This window comes from Eubalaena glacialis, chromosome 19, assembly GCF_028564815.1.
Source record: "Eubalaena glacialis isolate mEubGla1 chromosome 19, mEubGla1.1.hap2.+ XY, whole genome shotgun sequence".
Classification (NCBI taxonomy): domain Eukaryota; kingdom Metazoa; phylum Chordata; class Mammalia; order Artiodactyla; family Balaenidae; genus Eubalaena; species Eubalaena glacialis.
This window is the reverse complement of record NC_083734.1, coordinates 40,717,540-40,737,635: the sequence shown is the minus strand read 5'-3', so window position 1 is coordinate 40,737,635 and position 20,096 is coordinate 40,717,540. Positions and strand designations below refer to the sequence as shown.

Here is a 20,096-nt window from a genome sequence, read left to right as displayed (position 1 = left end):
TGACCCTGCATGGCAGCTGCTGCTTCTGATTAGTTTCATTAGTCATGGAGGGAGGGAGGAGGGAATCAGTTCAGCCTGGATGCAGGCAGCAGGCAGGATCTCTGAGGGTGAGGGGACAGTGCCACTCAGCTCTGCTGTCCCCACCCTCCCCCAGTGGTCACCAGTGTGGTAGGAGCTTGATCTACTGTTCTCTGTGGGCATCGCCCACTGGAAACTACAGTGCCAGGCTGAGGGCTGGGAGAACACACTTCCCCTTCCTACTGGAGCAGGCCCAGAAGACCTGGGAGGAAACCAGGCAGGGTGGGGTGAGGAAGGAGCCCCATGGGGACCAGGGCCATGGGCGCCCTGAGCCTTACCTTTCACATCTCCATGTAGAATCCTTCGGGTATGGAGGTATTCCAGCCCTTCCAGAGCCTGGCCCAGGTAATAAAGGGCCCGGTCCTCCGGCAGACGGCCCCTCTGCTTTATGAGCTGGCCCAGCGAGCCACCTAGGAGACCAATGGCCAGTCTTTACATGGGGCTTTTCCAGGCCTGCAAGCCAGCCAAGGGCAAGTGCCTTCGAAGGGCAGGTGGTAGAAAGCAGTCCTTTCTTGCCGATGTCACAGGGTCAAGAGATTAAAAACGGATTGACTGGGGACGAGGGTCAACCTGGGCAAGACTCGGGGAAACCCTTGGCTCTGAATTTGGAGGGAGAAGGAGTGGCAGCTGGCTCCTTACCTTCTAGCAGCTCCATGAAGATGTTGACCCAAGGACCTTCCTTCACAGCTCCATACAAAGGGACGATTCTGGGGGAGGTCAATCCCGCACATGCCATCAACTCCTCAGCCCGAAACACTTCAACTCGCACCTGGAAGGGCCCAGAGGTGGGTGTGAGTCAGGGTGACGGACCAGGGCTGGTTCCCTGGCATCCTGTCAGGACCCTTGAAGCTCCCTGCACAGAGACCGCTGATGTTCCCTGTGACAATTCTGAGGCCAGGCAGGGGCCCTGGTGGGCCTACTGGACCCTTAGAGACTAAACTGTGCCCCCTGGGGGTCGGGGTCAACGCCTAGTACTTGATTAAAGTTCTGCAGTGCTGATGCCTATAGAAATATAGTCACAAAAACTACAGTCCTTATCCAGGCCCCTGGCATGCTGCCCACCCTCAGAGATCTGCCAAACACAGAACTTTCTTTTCCCCAGCCCAAATGTCTGGACAGTTTCTAGGTCATGGGACCTTTTGTGTATCAACAACCACTTCTACTCTTAAGATGCTGGGCTTCTGTAGCCAGAGTTGATGCGGCCAAGATTCTGGCTCTATCAAGTGCCCCTGGATCCTCAGCATCCTTCTCAGCACTTATTATTTGCTCATAATTATTTGCCTTTTCCCCTGAGGGCTAAAATGTCCACGTAGATGGGGCAGTGCTTGTTTATTCTGTTTGCAGCTGTTTCCCCAGGATCTGGGCATAGGAGAGGATTCTCCTATGGGGAAGGGTTTGGCCAAGGCCCCTCCTGCAGGGGACTGGCAGGCCAGGGACCCCCCCACTCCTTTCTGCAGGGACCAGCATGACATGGAGGGAAGAAATAGGCCTTGGATACAAACATCCTGGGCTGAGACCATGGCTTGGCCATTTCCAAATGTAGATCACTTCCCCCAAGCTATGTGGCTCCACATGTGAACGGTGGGGACAGTGGCATCTGCTCCAGGGTAGAGTGGGGATCTGGAGGGGTGATAACCAGCACCGGGCCTGGCAACTAGTGGGTGTTCAGGAAATGCCAGCTCTCTGCCTCCTCCCTCCAGCTCAAATAAGAGCAGCTTACTAAATGCTCACACTTCCTAATAGAGACTCGTCCTTTCCGGCTGCAGCTGGTTCTCATGTTAGCCCTGAGAAGTGCCACCAGGGGGCATGAGTGGTAACAAAACTAGCCTGGAAGCCGTCAGTCAGGGCCTGGCAGTTTTCTTCCGAGACCTGCTGACTTGTGTAGCTTTTGGACTTTAGCCTGTCAGTGGAAAATGTCCCTCTTCTGGTTACCTGCAGAATATCTGGTTTGGTTAATCAACTCACATGAACTTTGACTCCCTGTCAGTGTTTCCAGCTCTGAAACTGAGTTGGAACTAATTCGCCAACCGGACTTGTATTAGCAAATGTCTTTAACCCTACTGCTCCCAAACTGTGGGGTGAAGCGCCCTGGGGCGCCGCAGAGAACTTGGAAGGCGGCTACAGGGTATTTTTTGCATTTGAGGGAAACAGCAACGACTGACATCTGGGGACACCACACAAACTACTAGTGTGAGACAGTTCAGTTTCAATGATCGAACTGCATTCTTTTGATGATATATCTTTATGAAGCTAGGTTTTTGGAGGTTGTTGTGACAAAAAGGTACTTCAGGGGGATAATGTGGAGCAGGAAATGAAAGTGACGGTGTCCAGTGATTTCTAAGTTGGAGAAGTTGTGCCTGCCCAACAAGGCATGCATCCCGTTAGTAATTAACGGTTGTTTAAGAACAAAATTTATCTCTCAATTTATGTGTGTTGTTATTCAAATGGCTACTAGGTTATTAGGATAAAGACTTATTATTTGACCCAATTATTTAATAAATGGAACTGGTCAGTACTTGTTTTGGCCTGGAGCACCTTGAAAAAATGACTGAGACATTAAGGGCTGTGAACCAAGAAAGTCTGGGAGCCTCGGCTTTAACTTTGAAGAAATCCATAAGTCCTCTGGAGTGTCCCAGGAATATTAAAAACCTTCCCAACCACCCAGATCAGAGGGGGTTGGAAGGGACACCTCAAAACACAAGGTGCGTTAGAAGTCTGCGCCAGCCCCAGGGAGAGCAGGCTGAAAGGGCGGTCCCAAGGGAGAAAGGACGGCCTTCTGGACCAGGCCAGCTGCCCGTCTGGCCACCTCTCCTCCCTGGACTTCAGTGTCCTCGTCTGTCAAGTGAGGGCTGGACTCTGATGAGGATGTTAATGAGGACTAATATTTAATGCCCACTTAACACGTGCCAGGTACTGCGCTCAGCACTTTATAAGCATTAGTCGTTTACATCTTACGATAGCCTAGGAGGTGAGATTATCTCATTTTACAGACAAGGAAGCTGAAGACTGGACCAGTAATCTGCTCAAGGTCACTGGATATAAAGTAGCAAAGCTGGGATTTTGGTGGGGGAAGCCTGACTCCAGAGCTCCCAGCTACCCCACCTCGCTGAAGGCCCTTCCAGGTGTATTAGCTTTGACATCCGGGACGTTTTTACCTACGTTCGGGCACGCGCCTACCCAGGTGGAAACATGGTCAACAATCACCTAACTGCCAAATCCACAAGCCACTTCCCTCTGCTTAACTGCCTGCACGCTTTACACTGCGGATCGCTTTCTCCTTCTTGAAACTTTCCCTCTTGTTTTCTTTAGTATTCGTATCCATTTTATTTCATCAGTAAAAAAGGGAGTAACAGCAACTCTAATAAGTTCTTTTAAAGATCCCAGGAGCATAAATATGTGAAGGTGACTAACACAGTATTGGGCACATAGCTTGCCGCCTTATTTCGTCATCACCATCGAGATATGCTCCCCTCGGTCCTTGTTCTGATTTCCTTCTCAACACTTGTCCCGGCTGACTTCACCATGTCCCCGGCTGATGGCTGCTTCTACCACCTTTACACCATGTAAGTGCCCACCCCCCATTACAGTCTGAGCTCCTTCAGGTCAGGCGTGTGGATTCCACACCTCTGTCTCCCTGGCACAGCGCCTGGCACAGAACAGGTGCTTGGTAACAACAGCTGGCTGGACTTGGCCAAGGCCACACTACCCCAGATCAGGGCAGAGGCAAAAGGAGGCTCCCAGAACTCCATGCTCGAGCCAGATGTTCTCAAACGAACAGTTCTTAACCCTCTTTGAGCCACAGACCCCTTTGAAAATCTAATAAATAAAAAATGTGTGTGTGTCCACACGTGCCACACACATACACACTTTAGAATAAAGTTCCAGGAATTCATGGATCTTATGAATTCATCCACTGACTAGGTTAAGAACTTACACACTGGCTGTTAAAAAGCACTGGACAGATGTATATGTACCAATAAGGAAATCTATCCATGATACACCATCACATGAAAAAACATGGTACAGAACAACAAATGAGTGCAATCTCATTTCAATAAAAGAAACAACTACATGTTTATATATGCGTAACAAGTCTAAAAAAGATTTATGTCAAAGGCTGGTTACCTCAGAAGGGGACTGGGCAACAGAGAGACTTTTGCTTTTTGGGTATCATTCTTTTACAATGAGCCTCTATTAATTTGAAATTAAAAGTAAGCTCAAACAAAACCCTAAACCGCACCCCCCCACACAAACCCTACATTAAGCCCTGGACTTGTGACCAATCAACATCTGACCTGGGGCCGTGAATGTTCTAGAAGGAGGGCCAATGGGGTGCTGATGTCACCACATGATACTCCACATCCTGGATCCTCCCTAGGGAGCGTCAGAGGGTGTGCAGACTTGCTCTGACCCCCTGTGCGGCTTGACCTCTGATCCTTGGTCCCCACCCTCCACCCCTACCCCCTAGCAGGGAACTGTTTCTGAGATCTTCCAGCTGAAAACGCTAAAGGACACTACTGCCTTCCCTACCCCGCTGCCCTGGAGAGAAAGGAGGGGTGGTCTGCCCGACCAAAGGCAGCTGTGTGGGCTGCCAAAAGCCAACCCCGCTAAGATCCTGGATGGGGGAGGTGGAGTTCTGAGAAGGGCTGGCTCTGGTGGGCTGGGGCAGCAGCTCTGTGGGCTGGCAAGTCCGTGCCTTGTGCTTGGAGCTTGTCCGACTGCCTTGGGGAGGTGAGAAATGGAGTCTCTGTCCTCTTCTACTATATTAGGGTTGTTTACCTTGTTGCCTGGGACTCTGAGAACCTCAGCAGGGGAACAGCTGAGGAGCCCGGTGACTAAGCTCCCCAGCATGGGCGCTCATCTCCAGGACACTTCACACTCTCTTGCCCTCCTCCCACCCGTCTCTCAGGAGGAACAGCTGAACCTTCTCCGGTGGCCTGGGGAGGGGACTGCAGCTGAGGAGGTCAGGCACGTGGCCTTGGCATCCCAGCGAAAGATGACCCGTGCTGGCAAGAACTAAGCATGTGTTTTGGCCGGTGGGGGTGGGCAGGGGTGGAGCTGGCTTATTTGACACAGTATGTCTGAAGCTTGGGGTAATACCTACGGATAGTCCCCTCTCTCATCCCATCACCCCGAGGCCCAAACTCTAGAACTCTAACACCTGGTCACACACAAGCCAGGGAAGCCAGGTTTACTCACAACACAATCTGTACCATCACCCCTTAAAGTCACAGGCACCCAAGACAGTGGCGGCAGCAGTGTCTACTCTGCGTGGGGCCTGAGCGGGATGGACCCGCCTGGGCTGGCTATTTGGTCCCTTTCCTTTTGGGGATCAGAGTGTCCTTGACAAAAGCCATTTGAAAACAAGGTCCATCTTTGAATTAGCTTATTTCACGCTGCCCAAGGGCCAAGGAAATGGCCCATGGAAATGTTTCTGATTTCCACCTTAGGAAGTCCTTGGTGCTAGCCCTCAGGCTCAGTTGGGGTCAAGGACAAGGTGGCTTCTAGTCAAGGTGAGGGGAGAGGAGGAGAAATGGTATCTGAAGGAGAGCAGGGCTGACACCCTCAAGGACTGCTAGGCCTGGGCAGTGTGATCTGACAGAAGGAGGCCTCAGTTCCAGGCCTAGCTGTGCAGCTGTGGGCAAGGTGCAGACCCTCTCTGGTCTCCAGTTCTAACATCAGTGAGACAAGGGAGTGGGAGAGGTGACTCAGGCCTCTGCCTCTAATCAAAATCCTAGAAGCATGAGTCTTCCTCCCCTGTCCCTTCGCGAAGAGAGGTTCAAAGCCAAACTCTACAGTCGGACAAGCCTGGGGCTTCTCGCTAAGTCTCATTTCCTCATAACGTCCATCTCGCAGGACCTAGTACCTCCGGCCGACAGTAAGCAGAGCCCAAACTCAAGTCAGATCTGACTCCCAAGGTGCACGGCCTCCTTCGGGAGGCACCTGTTAGGTGGAGGCTATGCTCTTGCTATTACCTTCTGGTCCACTATGTAGTTTAGGGGTTTCAGCTCAACATGAATTTCATGACAATCCAACCATCTTCCAGGTTTTGACTTGCCCTAGGGGCCTGGCATCAGGAGTGGTCCAGCTGCGTGCACACTCTCATGCTCCCTCTCACATACACGCGCACCAAGTGCGGTGCCCAGGCGGGGACACGTGACCTGGACTGTCCCCTTCCATCTCCAGCTGACCCAGGGCAGCCAGGGTAGCCAGACGCTGTTAACGAGTCAGACCCATGGCCTCCCTGTGCTAACCTTGAAAGGAAGCAGAGGGAACGCGACAGGCCTCCTGCCCGCCTTCCCTCCTCAGCCCCGGAGCCCGGCATACCTTTTTGACGGCACACTGGAAGCCGGTTTGCTTGTCCTCCATCCTGTGGACCTCTCCGAAGGAGCCTCTGCCCAGGCAGGGCTGGCACGTGGCCCAGTGGACGTCCTCTCGGTACTCATAATCCACCGGCTTGAGTTTCTGGGGTTGGCAGGAGACAGAGGCCGGTTTCAGTGGCCAGGGCAGTGGAGGGACGAAGGGTTACAGTGAGGAAGGCTCTCCAACTGGTGGCCCTTGCCAGGCTGCTGGGCTGAGCCCTCACATCCAAGAATACCAGCAGGTCTGAGGCAGGGCTCGGGGTCGGGGTGTGGGGACGGACCCAGAGAGGGGGTTGCAGGAGTCAGGCGAAGGCAAAGGAGAGCTTCACGGGCTGAGGCAAGCCGATCCTTGCGATGAAGAAACCTCCTCCCCAGACTTGTGATTGTGGGACAGAAACGAAATTGTCAACCGCCTTGACCATGAGAAAAAATGACTCAGGAGCTAAGTGGCAGAGGAAAGGGAAGGACAGTGAAGAGGGGCTGGGGACAAGGGATAGTGTCAGAGATGGATGGGATAACACCCAGAAATCTAAGTTTGGGAAAATCACATAACATTACACAGTGAGCCAGGCAGAGAACTAGAGGAAAAGGGGAAGGGAAGGGGGGTAGTGAAGGTGGACGGCCCTGGAGGTGGAGGGGGAGGCGGTGCTGGGTGTACGTGTGTTTGGGGACTACTCGCCTCGATAAGCAGGACCCCCTCACTGTCCTCGGTTTCAGGGCCGGGCTCCCGCGGCTTGGAGCCCCCCACCAACCAGGTCTTGGCCAGGCTGGCCAGGCCGTGGGCCTGGCCGGAGCTCACGCTGCCTTGCAGGGCGTGCACCAGGTACTCCTCCACAGACAGCTTGTCACTCGAGCCACGAGACGGGCGGCTGGGCTTCACATGTGGGCCAGGCAGGGGCTTCTGGCCGTCTACACAAGCCAGTCTGCCCAGGGGAGGGCCGGGCAGGGGCCGCTGGCTGTCTACACAGTTTGCCAGTTTGCCTAGGAAGAAGGACTCTAAGGGGTGAGGTTTCCAGGGCTGGAGAGGGTGGAACGGGAAGGGGTGGGGCCGTCTGCTGTAGGGGAAGGGGTGAGCGGGCTGGGGCAGGGGGCCTACGTCCTGGGGGTGGTGGAGTTTCCACACGTGGTTTAGGCACTGCAGGGGGCTGATCAGTTTGTGGAGTTCCGGTCGAGGCAGCGCTGGCCGCAGGCCCTCCCCGAGTTTCTTAAACCAGAGATGGCCAAGGCCTGGCTCCTTCAGAGGCTTGGAGAACTGGGGGGTGTTTCTAACATACGGGGTGCCTAGCGGAGACTCATCCTCCTGCGGGGGAAACACAGCTGTTAGGACACGGGGCTGGGACCAAGGCACAGGTGCTGTTCCGAAGGCCCGTGAGCCCAGGGGGTGCCCAGCACAGGGGGTCTGGGCGTAGGGGCGGGTCTCACCTGCACCGGGACCGTGCAGCTCTCCTGCTCAGGGGTTCTGGGGAGGGGTCTGGCCAAGGCCACTCCTGCCTGAGCCAGGGACTTGGAGCTCTTCTTCTTGCGTTTTCTCCGGGCTTTGCTGCGACGCTTCCCCTTCCAACACACGCGGGCCATCTTGCCCTCGGTCGAGTGGGCCACATTGTTGGGGATTTGATCAAGACTCTCGGACTGGCTGTCAGCAAGGGGACACAGACACGCATTCTGAGTGTGAGGGGGCAGGGAGACAGAACGGCTCAGGGAGCTGCGGCTGGAGTCATACAGACCCAAGGTCAAATCCCAGCTTGGTCAGGACTTGTGTGAAAGTTCCCAAGCCCCAAAGACCTTTAGGCTCCTCATTGATAAAATGGAGGTGGTGTTTCCTGCCAGGCAGGGTGAAGATGGGGTTTAAATGAAATATGAAATAGCTCATTTAAAAAGCCTGCCTCGGTGCCCGGCCCCACGGCAAGCTTCCGATCAACAGTGGTTATTACTAAAGTGAGGGTGCACACTGCTCTTCTGGTGTGGAGAGGGAGACATGGTTCTCTCCTTGCTCTCCAAGGGGGGCTTGCCCTTGAGAGGTCCCGGGAGGGGGGCATGCGGTTCAGAGGGCCACGGCCCACGGCAGGCATTCTCGGCTCTAACTGAGTTGGCTTCTGTTGCCTCTGAAGCAGGGACAGCTGAGGTTGGTCACTTTCCCACTAGCAGTTCCCAAATTCCAACGATAAAGAAGTCCACCTGGTAGTAGGGGAGGAACCGTTTCCAGGTTCAACCTCCAGCTGCCAAAAATCTTCTTTGGGGCTGGGGAGGCTGGGAACAGACCGAGCCTCACTTGGCCTCCTTTCTACAGGGCCACCAGCTGCAAGTCTGTCCCTGCCTGTTTCCAAGCCCTCATCCCTCCTTGGGTGTGTCTCACAGAAGGAAAGACACAGCAGGTTTCTCCCCGAGTTAGAGCGGCTTCTCTGGGCCTGCACCTGTGGTCACGCACCAGCGGCAAAGTGCCTCCTGTTCCCAGCACCCTCCCTACTGATGGGAACCGACAGGGAGCAGCAAGGACTCCGAGGAGGAGAATAAAAATAAAACGTCAAGCTGATGTGACCCTGAGGTGACCCAGAGGCAGTCACCCACACACTGTGAAAAGCTTTTGAAAAGCTTATTTGGCTGCAAGAGCAGCTCAGCGAGGAAGCCTGGGTGGGTTCCAAGAGCCGAACCACAGGTGCTGAAGGAAGGAGCCAGGGGTCACTTGGGAGCGGCCTGAGCAAGCAGCTGGGGTGGGGACGCCCCCGCGGCAGCTCCCTGCCACCCCACTCAAGCTGACCTCCTTACCTGTACTGTTTCGAGCCAGCGATGAAGATCCGTTCTGAAAAGGTGGGGCTGAACTCTTGGCTATTCTCACCTTTTAAGTAAAGGCAAAGGGGTTGGATGAGCAGAAAGGAGAGAGAAAGAACAGGAATTCAGCACTTAGGAGAGAGGCACTTTGCAGATACCCTCCCGGCCACTCCTCCTTCCCAGACCCCTTCCGCCTGGAGGCTCACCTCCTCTCACTGGCAGCCTCACCCCTCCCTCCCAGCCTAAGGGTCAAGGTCCAGGGCGTGCCTACAATATGGGATCATAGGGTGCCCATGTCACTTCACGTACTGTGAGGTGTAAGTGAGATGATCTATAAAACACTCAACTCGGTGTCTGGCACACGGTGACAGCTCAACAAATATACACTATTACATATAACGCCTGTGTGTGCGCGCATGTGTGCAGTACTATCGTTACTATGTCACTCACTCCACTTTAATTTTTATTATCTCATCTCTCGTCAAAGGCCAGCCAGAAGGAAGCGGAAGATGAGGGGAAGGATGTGTGTATGTGAGAAAATACCATTATGAGCTGTAGGTCTCGCCAGGCTCCACCCCAGGAAACCTCCTGGGGTGGAGGGTAGGTGTGGGGTAGAGAGGGGATTCCTGGCCCTCCCCACGCCCCTGGGAGTTTCTCAGGCTCTGGTGGCAGCCACTGTTCTGAGCCATCTTGAGGTATTGCGAGTGGAAGCAGAAAGGATCAGCCCAGGATGCCCCGCAGACCCTGCATCGGCCCTGCAGGCCCGAGGGCAGGCGTTCATTCTTTGGGGGGCTGGGGGGCGGCAAGCACCGGCGTGGAAGGAGGTGAAGGGCCCAGGTCCCAGGGCCCAGAGAGGCTTTCCGGGAGACCTGGCCTTTCCTGCCTGGGCCTCTCCAGAGATGCTCAGGCTGCCCAAGGTCCCAGCAGAAGGCCTGCCTGATGGTCCTGCAGAGAGTCCCTAGGACCTTGGAGCCCAAGCATTCCTGTCTCCCAGCTCCCTTCCCCTGCTCTGGTCATGAGCAAGGCCTCTGTCTGCCACTTCTCCCTTCTTGTGCTTCACTCCCCTGCACTGTTCAAGCTCCCACTTCACACTGATCCTTGGCTTAATTCCCAGGTGTGTCTTGCAAGTCTTCTATGGTGGTCACCCTGACTTCCCTCTTCCACAGGGGGACCCTGAACCCAGCCCCATCGGTGCCCAACCACCCTTGCACAAGTGCTGCACCCACCTGCAGGCTCCCCACCTGCCCTCTCTGCCAACACTCCCAGCCCAGGGCTCCTTACATTCGGCCTGGGCGATAATGGAGATGGCGGCCGGCCCGCCCTCGGAGCCTTCCTTGGCTGTGCCTTTGGTAATCACGTCGTTCAGGATCTCCCACTTCCCGCAGAACATGGGGCTCTTCTCCACGGCCTCGAGCTTGTGGATGGAGCTCTGCTTCGTCTCCGTTGCCTGTGTCTTCTCCTTGGCTTTGGCGAACTCCTTCTGCTGCCCGACCGCGGAGCCGGGGGCGCCTGGGCAGGCCATTTCCATCACTGCCATCTCCCAGGCTCACGCTCACCCTGTGCGAGAACACACACAGAGCAGGTCACCCCCAGACCCCGAGGCGCCCAGGTCAGGCTTGGGTGGGAGGAGAAAAGCAGGGGGCAAAGGGTCTCTACCTCCTCATGCCACACGTAGCTATCCTCCAAATGTTCCAAATGGCAACCTCACCATTGTTCCACGTGGGGTGAGCCCCCCAGCCCTACTGGTCCCTCCACCGTAAATGGCCCCTCTCTCCACTCCACAAGGGGAACTCCAGCCCGCCTCCTCCAGGAGAGACGTGGACCAACATCTGGGTTGGTTCTTTCTTGCCTTTATAAATAATGGCTGAATCTTTTTCTGTTGTTTGTTTTGTGGTGAACTTTGCTTCCCCAGAACAGGGTGGTGGATCCCATACTCCAAAACCATCAGTCACATCACTGATTCCGCACAAGCCTTGCTTCGTAGAGGACATGCCTGCACCATCCATGATGGCTTTTCTCCAAGTGGAGAGAACCAAGGTTTTGTTTTGTTCCCTAGCTAGAGGTAGATATATGTATGTATATGTGTGTGTGCACGCGTGTGTGTACATAGGCATCCATATGTGTGTGTGCATATATATATAGATTTGTGTGTAAATTTATATAAACATTACATACATACACACAAATGAAACCTTGCAAATTGAAAAACCAGCATGCAAATGGCAATACCAGCACTTGGCTCCTTTCACAAGATGCATCTGTTTCTGGCTCTCCAGAAGGAACTGACATGCTTCCTTCTGTAATGTCCAAACTCATTTGCTGAAAACCTCTCCTAAGTATCATTTTTCTTTCAGGCAACATTAGTAGTGGAATTTATATTAGAGTCCCGGACACCAACCGACACCTCTAGAAATATGAGGACAAAGCACAAGAAGTCACCTCGCTCTGGGCTCCATCTCTACCAGCTCTGCGTTCCCACAAAGCCAGAAGGGAGAGAGAGCCCACTGTTGTGACAATCTGTGCAAACAGCACGTGGGCTAGAGTTGTCATGAAAGAGAATGGCACCGCCCTGAGATTGTTACCATTTGGGAAACTTTTTAAAGACTGGGGCTGTGGACTCCCAAGGGCAGGGCCCTTCTGGGTCGTGACTTGCTTGAGACGAAGTCTGAGAAGGCATCAACTGCAGACAGGCCTTTAATAAGTGCTCTCTGATGGCAGCCTGGTCCTAAGGCTGTTACTAACAGATGCGGTCTTCCCTGCGGTAGCTCCATTCATCCCGGATCACTCCTCCAACTGCTCTTGCGCGAGAAAGGCAGACCGTGGGAAGCCGACCCTCCAACACCTCTGACCTTCTGCCGGATCAGGCTGGAAGCTTACAAGAGACAGTGGGATGCTGGGAAACACTAGGCTGAAACCTCCTTCCTACTGCATCTGCCTCACCACAGTGGCTACGAAAGGCTGAGTCAGCTGGACCGGGGTGTGGGTGTGTGGGGTGCCTTCAAGGGCCTTCTAGCTTTGAACTCAGCAGCTCCAGCTTTCAGCCTGGATGCCTGGGTGTGGTCCTGCAGGCCGGATGCTCAGGAGGCTGAATGGGTGGCCTCATTGTTTCTTGATGACCTTAAGAAGTCTAAGGGGTGTTCTGACTTCAATTAGGTGAAAGCCCTCCAAGGCAGGCTGTTTTACTTGTAACCATACTGTCATCCCACCCCACACCTCCACAGCCCCTTCCATCTCCAAAAAGGACTTGATCCAGGGCCTAGAGTAGGGCCCACCTCTCTCAGCCTCTTTATAAGGGAAATGAGATCTTAAAAACAGACCCCAAGCCCTCCAAACCTAATAGTATTAGAAGCGTGCCTACAGGGACATTGCTTTAATCTCCTCATTAAAAAAATTTTTTTTGTTTATTTGGCTGCACTGGGTCTTAGTTGCAGCATGCGGGCTCCTTTAGTTGTGGCACGCATGTGGGATCTAGTTCCCTGACCCTGCATTGGGAGCACGGAGACTTAACCGCTGGACCACCAGGGAAGCCCCTCTCCTCATTTTTACTTGAAGAAACACAGGCCTAATTAGGTGGAGACTTGCCCCAGATCACCCAGCCTGTGTGGGGCAGTGCGGGGCCGGACCTAGTGGGCTGTGCTGCCCACTCCCCAGTCCCCTGGGCTGCAGGCAAACACAAGGAGGAAAGTCGTGGTCCTCCCTGGGCAGAAGGCTTCTGAGGGTCAGAGGTGGTATTGCCGGTGTAGAGCAGAGTGGGGCATAGATGAAACAGCCGGTGCTGGCTGCATGAGGGAATCAAAGCGTGATGCTGAGCATCGGGGATGAAGACAGAGTTTCATCGGACAGTGAGAGAAATGAGGCCAGCAGTCAATCTTGCTCCGAGGGCAAGATCTCAAACCCAACATCTTAAACCCAGATGTTCAGAGGTCTATAGAGCTGCACTCAGGCTCAAGTGGCCTGTCCTGCCTGACGCGGCTCATCCTGAGCTGGAGCTCCTCCAGACAGGCTGTGGGGCAACCCCTCCCCCAGAAGCTGCCCTTTCACCTTGGTGGCTAGGTAGGCAGCTGGCCGGGGGCCCTGATCCTCCCTCCAGGAGCACTCCAGGCGCCCTTGTCCCAGAGAAGCCGAGGCTGAGGCAGCCGAGCTTGGGGCCTCCTCCTTGTAGTTCCCTGATGACTCATCCGGCAGCCTAGCAGGCAGAGAGAGGAACAAGGCGGCCTGAGAAGCTAACCCAGCAGCTGGCAGCTGAACCTGTGAAGGGCATGGGGAAAACAGGCTGACCCTCACCTCCCAGGGGCACGAAATCTCGGCCCGGGAGCTGTACAGCTTCTCCTGTGTCTGGCTTTCCTGTGCCACATGACCATGACTCAGACCCTCACCGACAGTCTCCAAGTTCAAGAGGCTATTTTCAGGACACTTTGGCCTGACAGCAGCTCTCCGACACATACACACGCTTGCTTCCTCACTCTTTCCCACTTCTACATGGGTTCTGATCTACAAAAAATGGGGTTCCGCACTAAGCCTGGGGCTGCTGATTGGGTGGCCTGCCCAGCTCTGGGCTTTGGTCCCTGGCTCGTTGCCCCAGCCCAGAGCCCCGCAGCTTTGCCCCTTCTCTCTCACTCCTGCAGCTTGTGGGAAGTGAGGACTAAGTGGGAGCCCGTTGTGTCTCTGCCTTTGAAGGCAAGTCAAAATCCTGATCCATTACTCAGCTGGACTCTCTCCACAGCTCCACTCAGGCCCCAGATGCATTCTTCCCTCTGCTCTCTGTGTCAGAGCTGAGGACATGAGCAGTGACAATAGCCACACCCTCTCAGCTCACCCACAAGGCTATGAAAACACAAGGGGAAAGGAAAGGGGCAGAACTAATTCAGTATTCTTTCAGGGCCTGATCCACATACACTGCCTGTTCTCTCTTCTGTGGTGCCTCCATGACCCCCTGGAGGGATCCGGGGGTAGGAATGAGTGGGATGGTACCAGATTAACCCTTGGGCATATCTGTGTGACATGCCTGCATGTCACAAGGCTCCTGGGCTCAAGCTCAACTCCCTCAGCAGCTAGTAAAGATCTGTCCAAGTTGAGGTGTTCTTAATGTGGGTTCAAGGGTGGCTTCAGGGAGGTCTGGGAGCCCTAGAAACTATTTTTGCATTTTTCCAGGGAAGAGGTCCATAGCTTTCATCACATTCTCCAAGGGTCTGACATTCCTCAGAAAGTTGCTCTAGTCTCCCCAGAAAATCAAGGCCAGGGCAAAATGCTTGTTCTGGCTCCATATTTTTACGCTGAGGGAAAGCTCACTAATGTAATGCCTTCCTACCTGACTGCAAGTTAGAATAACCATCTCAAACGCACTCGCCCTAGGTCTACTGAATCAGTCACTGGGCATTAGGCCCAGAATCTGTACTTTTGACAAGTTCTCTGGATGATTCTCATGCCCAGAGGCCAGGGACTGCCATCTGACCCCTGCTCTATACTGTAAGGCTGCACTGTCCAATATGGCAGCCACTAGCCACATGGCTATTTACATTTAAATCAATTCATTTTAAATAAAATTTAAAAATCTGTTCCTCAGTTACACTAGCTACCATATATGACAGTGCACACAGAGAACATTTCCATCACTGCAGAAAGTTCTATTAGACAGTTCTTGTCGAAGGCTATGATAGCAATGCTTTCTCTGACAGCAAAATTTCTGTTCCTAGGATTCTGGGACAGGAATGGGGTTTAGACTAAATGAGTGCTTGATTAACTGGAAGGTACAAGAATAATGTTTAAAATTTTGATGACAACCTTCCTAAAATGTATCATATTTCAGTTCCCTGTTTTAGTAAGGTCAGTAAAAACACTAGATTAGGAACCAGGAGATATGAGGTCAAGCCTTGGAAGCTTTTTTTAAAAAGCAGCAGGACCATTTTTATTAAATGAAATCCACCTCAACCCCCACAATATAAAAGAGCGAGAAACGTGCAACTGCTATGTAATTCACATTAGCAACAGCTGCTCTACTGAAGAAGGTGGGCAAGGGCCACACATACTCAGCTTCCCTTCATCCGCCACGGACCTCCCCAGAATCCTAGGTCTCCAAGGAAAAGAGTCTGAAAACTAGTGGCCTAGGAAACCTTTTGAGATTCCTTCTAGTTTCCCAAATGCCACTGATTTGTCAGGATTATTTGAGGGCTGGATGACTCCAGTTCAGAACGATAATTGTCAATATTTACTAAGCACCGCCATTATTAATGTCAATTTCAGATGTGAAAACTGAGGCTTAGAGAAGTTCAGGAGCCTGCCAAAACAGTCACACAGGGACAAGTTGCAGAGGTGGGGCTGAACGTGCACTGCTGCCTCCCCAGCCTTCATGCTAAACCTTGAGCAGGCCACTGAGTTTCTTCTCATAGCTTCTTCAGAGTTGTTTTGAGGGCTGAAGGAGGTAGAGTACATGAAATGCCAATCAGCTTGCCTGGCCAATAGAAGCTGATAAACGCCCTCACTGAGACAATGGGACTTCTTTGTTTCAGCATCATACAGCCAAGGTGTCAAGCCTTACCTAAGGCACTCAACACTTTGAGCCTTGGTTCGCTGTATATCAAAGAGAAATATAGGGCCATCTTGAAAATGTCCACTGAGGGGCCAGGGCAGACCAGGGCAAATCCCTCTCATGATATTTCATCTGGAAATAAAAACTTGTCCTTCTCTGAATGCCCAGAGGGGACAAATAGCAGAAGTAGAATAACTCAACTTCCTTAATAAGATATTAGTTGAAAACCAATCTCATTCTGACGCTTCCTCTTTTAAGCCTTCAGCTTGCCTGGCTACTAGGCCACAATGGGCCAGCCTCTGCCTATCAAGAACAAGGGGTATGCGGGAAGGGGAACCAAGGGCAAGCGCCGGGCAGAGTGAGCTGGCCAGGCAAAACGGCCATCTGGCCAGGCGGACACGGAGATCCCCATGCGTTCTCAATCCCAGCTCCCTTTTCTGCCCTGCCTACCCTCCCCAAGCCCCTACCCTCAGCCTCTGTTCCAGCCACACTGCTCCTTTCACTTCCCTGAGCAGGGCAGCAATGGGTGAGCCTGATTCTCTTCCTCTGCTCATCCTGTGCCCTGTAAAGAGTGTCTTCTTCCTTTATTACTATCTGTCCAGATCTCACCTATCCTTTATAACCTATCTCCTCAATGAAACCTTTTCCGGTAGGCTCCTGCATTCACTCAACAGGTATTAAATGACAGTCTCCTAAGTGCCAGGGACTGTCATAGTCACTACCATTCATTAAACATCTTCTGTGTGTTGGGCATGTGCTAGGGGCTTTATCCATGTTATTGATGAACCTCACAGCAACACTGCAAGGTTGGTAATATTTTTACAGATGAAGAAACTAAGGCTCTGAGAGGTAAACTGCCTGCAGAAACTAATAAGGCCCAATTTATACAACTAGAGCATCTAACATGGGGTTAGGGCTAAAGGCAGGACACTCCTGGCCCTTTCCCCTGGGACCCAAGGATCCTTAGTTCCTTTCTAGGATAAAAGCTTGTTGGCAAAGTTACCTGGAACTTCAGGAACTGAGCAATATTACTACCCATGTGCATATTACTACCCCTATTTTACCCGCAGAATCTGCCCACTGTTGGTAATAATTTCTTAGCCTGTGTAGGCAGGAAGGACAAGAACTAAAAATGAGGGGTCTCATCAGTAAGGGCTGGATCAGCAATAAATTGGTCAGACTTCTAGTGGAGTTACTCCAGTACATGTTCCTGGGATGTTACCATTTTTCACTTGATTAGTTTTAACAGGTCATTTCATTTTCTTAATACAATTAAAAAAAAATCCACATAATACACAAACACAGCGACAAGAGTTCCAGGAAAGATGGTACTATCTTCAGGGAAAGAAGCACTGAAGGTTGTGCTTTGGCGAGCAGAAAAGTAAACCAGAGAAGAAATGGGATGCAAGAAACAATGGTAGGCATAGGAATCGATACGATATGTTGGTCAATTTAATTAACAATTGAATGTAAAAAAATTAGTTTCACCCAGAGAAAACCATAATTCAAAAAGAGACATGTACAACAATGTTCACTGCAGCACTATTTACAATAGCCTAGACATGGAACCAACCTAAATGTCCATTGACAGATGAATGCATAAAGAAGATGTGGCACATATATACAAAGGAATATTACTCAGCCATAAAAAGAAACGAAATTGAGTTATTTGTAGTGAGGTGGATGGACCTAGAGTCTGTCACACAGAGTGAAGTTAGTCAGAAAGAGAAAAACAAATACCGTATGCTAATGCATATATATGGAGTCTAAAAAAAAGGAAAATGGTACTGATGAACCTAGTTGCAGGGCAGGAATAAAGATGTAGACATAGAGAATGGACCTGAGAACAGGGGGTGGGAGGGGGAAGCTGGGGCGAAGTGAGAGTAGCATCAACATATATATACTGCCGAATGTAAATAGTTAGCTAGTGGGAAGCAGCAGCATAGCACAGGGAGATCAGTTTGGTGCTTTGCAATGACCTAGAGGGGTGGGATAGGGACCATGGGAGGGAGGCTCAAGAGGGAGGGGATATGGGGACATACTTATGCATATGGCTGATCCACTTTGGTGTAAAACAGAAACTAACACAGTATTGTGAAGCAATTACACTCCAATAAAGATCTATTAAAAAAAAAGAATTTAATCTACATAAGCACATATGGTCTACATTTAAAAAAATTATTTTATAATGTAAAAGAGAAACAGAAATAACTTGTTCATTTTACCACTAAAAACAAAAACTACATTTGATAGCCATGAACATTTCGCCAAATAGAAAATGTTCAAGAACAGAGAGATGAAACAAACAAATCAATGGAAAGTATTTCTCAAACGGACCAAAATTATATGTGATTAAATGAGGAAACTTTTAGATTGAACAATATGCAATCATCATTTTTATAAGTCAAAAATAGTAAACAATCCAGTAGTTTTATATTTTTCTATCAAATATATAGGATGGTTTCTACATTATACGAGCCTTTGGGAAAATAGCAAAAATAAAGAAATTTAAAAATCTCAAAAAAAAAATTAGTTTAAAGCACTTTAAAACATTAAGTTTTCAAGTCAGACAATCAGGATTTTAAAAGATCCCTCTAGATGCTAACTAAAAGAGACCAAACAAAATTATACAGAAAGATTGAGAACAAAGGATGCAAAGAGATATGCCAGGCCTATACTAACCAAAAACATTTAATATTAATATCAGACCAAATACTTAAGACAAAAAGATATAACAATCACTTATATGCACGCAATAAGGAGCCTCTAAATCCAGAGACTTGTGGCAGGTTGAGGCTTTCTGGATGAGTAAGGTCTTGCCTTCGGAGTGTCCTGTCACACTGCAGAGAACTGCAGGATCTTATAACACGGCATTTTTTGAACATGTATTGGTCTGCTGGGTATAGGGGCTTTGCTGAGCACTGGGTGTACACTGAGTGGGAAGATGCAGCAGCCCATAGAGGAGCTTACAGTCTACTGGGGAAAGAGACAAGTAGTCTCTTACCACACAGCGATGCAATGACAGGCACAGACACATAGCAGATGCAGTGGGATCACATGGAGGGACAGCTAGCCCAGCCTGGTGGGGATCAGGAAAGGTTTCTTAAAGCAGGTGACACCTGGGCTGAGTCTCAAGGGGTGAGTGAGAAGTTCCCAAGAAAAAAGGAGAGGGTATTCCAAGTAGAGGGGATGGCAAAAGTTAAGGAACAGGGGTGAGTCTATGTAGGAATCACAAACAGCTTGAAGTTGTTGGTGAGCAAAGCTTGTCGAGGGCTGCAGGAGATGAGGTTGCCCGTGGAGTTCAGGTACCAGATCATGGAACTGTGCTCGGTCCCGATACACCTCCAGGGGTGAAATTCTCAGAAGAGCGAGAGGCGTCTAATTCAGGGGCAGAGTTCCAGATGGAGGAACCTACAGCCTAAGGGCAGATGGTGGGTGCTGGGCATTAAATGAAAATCCTGCCATTGGGACAGAACTCTCCACCACCTGCCCAGCCTGGGCTGATAAAATCACAAGTGACAGGCCTCTGGAAGGCTTGCTAATTTCCCCTTTGGCAGAGAGACGGAGTGGGCATTGGGACCTAGAAACAGACATCGGAGGAAGGAGCACTCTGAGTGAAACGCAGCTGGAGGAATCTCAACACCTGCCTCCTCGCCAGCTTGAGGGCTGCTTCCCAGGAGAGCAATTTCTGCGTAAGCATTTCCCATTAAAGAGGATATGAAATGTGAATGTAATACATTAATCATTAAAATCTTACAGGTCAGTTATAAAAAAGAAACCTGTCACGCCCACAAAACTCAATCTCGCTGCCAATTCCATAGGTCAAACTGCCAGGTAGATGCAATGTATGGAATAAAATTTATGACCATCCCTAATTCCCACCACACACCAAGGTTAACCAGCCCTGTCTGTCATACAGAGTGAAGTAAGTCAGAAAGAGAAAAACAAATACCATATGCTAACACATATATGTGGAATCTAAAAAAAAGAAAATGGTTCTGATGAACCTAGGGGCAGGACAGGAATAAAGACGCAGATGTAGAGAATGGACTTGAGGACACGGGGAGGGGGAAGGGTAAGCTGGGACGAAGTGAGAGAGTGGCATGGACATATATACACTACCAAATGTAAAATATAGCTAGTGGGAAGCAGCCGCATAGCACAGGGAGATCAGCTGGATGCTCTGTGACCACCTAGAGGGGTGGGATAGGGAGGGTGGGAGGGAGACACAAGAGGGAGGAGATATGGGGATATATGTATATGTATAGCTGATTCACTTTGTTATACAGCAGAAACTAACACAACATTGTAAAGCAATTATACTCCAATAAAGATGTTATTAAAAAAAAAAAGGTTAACCAGCC

At 51.1% G+C, this 20,096-nt stretch overlaps 1 protein-coding gene across 1 annotated transcript in view; it reads right to left on the bottom strand.

The window, feature by feature from the left end:
• Window positions 1–20,096, bottom strand: part of MAP3K14 (mitogen-activated protein kinase kinase kinase 14) — a 42,003-nt gene that overhangs the window by 8,596 nt on the left and 13,311 nt on the right. Inside the window, exons 2-8 of the mRNA XM_061175595.1 lie at window positions 10,488–10,763; window positions 9,204–9,273; window positions 7,863–8,073; window positions 7,120–7,740; window positions 6,406–6,543; window positions 718–847; window positions 357–488 (exon numbers count right to left, since the gene is read on the bottom strand). Coding sequence (XP_061031578.1) covers window positions 357–488; window positions 718–847; window positions 6,406–6,543; window positions 7,120–7,740; window positions 7,863–8,073; window positions 9,204–9,273; window positions 10,488–10,743 — 1,558 coding nt within the window. The 5' untranslated portion in view covers window positions 10,744–10,763. The remainder of the gene's footprint in view (window positions 1–356; window positions 489–717; window positions 848–6,405; window positions 6,544–7,119; window positions 7,741–7,862; window positions 8,074–9,203; window positions 9,274–10,487; window positions 10,764–20,096) is intronic.